This window comes from Borostomias antarcticus (assembly GCF_949987555.1).
Source record: "Borostomias antarcticus genome assembly, chromosome: 33".
Lineage (NCBI taxonomy): Eukaryota > Metazoa > Chordata > Actinopteri > Stomiiformes > Stomiidae > Borostomias > Borostomias antarcticus.
Genome location: NC_140266.1, coordinates 2,624,341 through 2,627,090, shown reverse-complemented (window position 1 = coordinate 2,627,090; position 2,750 = coordinate 2,624,341). Strand labels below are relative to the sequence as shown.

At 43.6% G+C, this 2,750-nt stretch overlaps 1 protein-coding gene across 1 annotated transcript in view; it reads left to right on the top strand.

Annotated features, from left to right (window-relative positions):
- syn2b (synapsin IIb) overlaps nt 1–1,958 on the top strand; it is a gene marked incomplete at its 5' end in the record, with an annotated part of 48,444 nt that extends 46,486 nt beyond the window's left edge. Inside the window, 2 exon segments of the mRNA XM_084460663.1 lie at nt 1–258; nt 887–1,958. The exon segment at nt 1–258 is cut by the window's left edge and continues 640 nt beyond it. Of these exon segments, the coding sequence (XP_084316789.1) occupies nt 1–258; nt 887–1,022 (394 nt within the window). The 3' untranslated portion in view covers nt 1,023–1,958.
- Nucleotides 1,959–2,750: the final 792 nt, after the last annotated feature.

The following is a 2,750-nucleotide window of genomic DNA, read 5'->3' as shown; positions in this document are numbered from 1 at the left end:
TCAGGCCTCCGATTCGGCCCCGCAGCCGCAGTCTCCAGGCAAAGTCCAGCCCCAGCCTCAGTCCCCGGCTAAGGCGCAGTCGCCAGCTAGAGCTCAGACCCAATCCAAGGCCCTGTCCCCAGAGAAAGCCCCGGCCCCAGCCCCAGCCTCAGCCCCAGCCCCAGCCTCAGAGCCAGAAGGAGCTCCTGGTTCAGCCCAAGCTGAAGCCCAGCCACCTGTTGAGGAACAGCCCCAACAGAAAACCCATCCACTGCTCAAGTAAGAGTCTTAAACCACTGGTTATGAACATTTCCCTGGGATATCCTCTATAACCGTTAATAAGATACACATAAAACACTCACATCCAGAATGGGTATTAAAATATGATGATACTGACTCTAATATTGATGCCATAGAGGGCTATGCTATAAAATAGATACAGCGGTAGTTCACTATATTTTTTTCTGATACTGTGTCCCCTTGTATCAATGCATAATATATACTGTATATATGTTTTTATTTTTTATTTTTTTGGCACAAGAAAAATACAGAACAAGACAGGGAATAGATATAGATATACAAAATGAAGGAAAAAATTATTATTATATTATCATCGATACGTTATTAATGTTTTAAATGGATTCAAAATGTCCTCCGATTCTCTCCACCTTCAGGATCTCCTCCAGGGGCCGGGGGACAGAGTTGTATTTTCAGATCTATTTTTAAAAAATATCAGTAAATTATGTAGAGTATTGCAATATATCGCGGTATCGTATCGCAATGTACTGTATCTTGAAACAGTCGTATCGCCACCCATGTACAGTATGATGGTGGGTATCGTATCGTGAGGTCCTTGCCAATGCAAAATAACTCTCCTAACCATCTTTTGTGCATTTTCTTTCCCCAGCAAATCGCAGTCCCTGACCAACGCCTTCAACGCCATCAGCGACACCTCCTTCTTCCGCTCGAGCAACGAGGACGAGGCCAAGGCGGAGACCATCCGCAACCTGCGCAAATCCTTCGCCAGCCTCTTCTCCGACTAGACGCCGTCCTACCGACCGCCCCGTAATTGGCTGGCGACCACTCGATTGACACAAGCGTGACCCCCCCCCCGGTCTGAGATGAACTGTATGTTAACTGTACTGTATACCTCCTGCCCTCCCCTCCTCAACTCCTCTGTCTCCGTGTTGGTGAAGCCAGTTGAGTGTTGATGTTCAGTGATGGTTCTGGCTCGGCGTGCCGCCGACCGCGGCTCGGCGCCGTAGCCCTCGTCCAAAACCCCGAAGTGTGTCCGCGTGAGGAGGGGATGCTGTTACGTTCTTATGCATGGCTCCAACCAGAGCAGTGATCACGGAGCATAGGGCATATCAATGTTGAGTTATAACCCCCGTTGCCTCTCTGCAATAGATGTTGTAGCCTTATTGTGACCGTGCGTTTTTTCTCAGCTGGATATTAACCAGCTGTGACTGGTGAAGCTTGTGTAACCCCCATGTGCTGTGTAGACATATGCAATGGTGTGGGTTTTTTCTTCTCATAAAGACAGTGGGACAGTTAGTGCAATAACACCTCCGTGTGACTGTGGACCACCGTCACTCATACTGTATACAGTACTTATATTACTCTATGACCTCTTTAAAGATTCCTCTTCAACCCTAACCGGTCAATTACAACTAAGTTTAAATAAGGGGGCGGGTGCATTTCGAGATCAATACTTCCTGTATGTAAAAGACGCATAGTGTCTAGAACTTACACCAACTTACACCACCACTGTGTCTGCTTACCCATGACTGCCATGTTGTTCCTAGTGAATTCGAACATGTTGTAATGTATTTGTATGTACCAGTCTTCTCAGGAGTTTATTTTGTAATATACGTGGGTTCATTTGTTTGGCTCCGTAGTGTTTTATTTGTAATGTTACTCAATACTGCTTGCATGATCCGGTGACCAATGTTTTCTGTACAGATATCAATAAATATGTGGCACGGCAATCCACAGATTTACCAGTGACTCATGTAAAGGATTTTTATCCTTATTTTAGTTAGATTGTCAATGAACACGCTGAGTGGTCGATCAAGCTGGTTTTAAACAAAGTCAATAGTTTATTCTATGTTACGATTCTGCAGAAGCGGACCCTCGCACCGGAAGTGATTCCAGGCAAGAGTGAGAGTCAGGAGGAGGGGTCGGGGGTTTATACAGGAGAAGAGGAAGTGACAGTTTCAGGGGGAAGGCAGGGAAGTGATGTCACACAGGGAGGGATTTGTAGTTCTGACAGACTGATCTATGAGAACGAACTACAAGGTTTAGAATTACAGTCCAGGGGGATAAACGGAACACAATGTTGAGACTTGAAATTCATTCACAATTCCCCACTTTGTGGATTAAATATCCACAACTATAATAGAAATGAAAGAATCAACAATGTGAAATCAAATTATAAAATAGGCCTATCATAAAAATAATCCAACATCTTTGGAAAAAAAACCCTATTCTACACACATGGAAAGGAAGTAATCTATTTCTCCACCAGGTGGAGCATAATAAAGATTTAACAAACTCAAGTTATTTAACACACCAAGATCATTTTCTTCTCATATGCAATCACTTACCAAAACTCCTCACCTTAATTTGGCATAAGCAAGGTAAAAAGATACCATGATCATTAATCTAAGACATCATATATTCATGACTGAGTGGGAAAACCCTATTTGTTTTAGAAGAAAACCCTTAAATTCAAATTAGAACCAACAGATTATGTATCAAAATATTCCAAA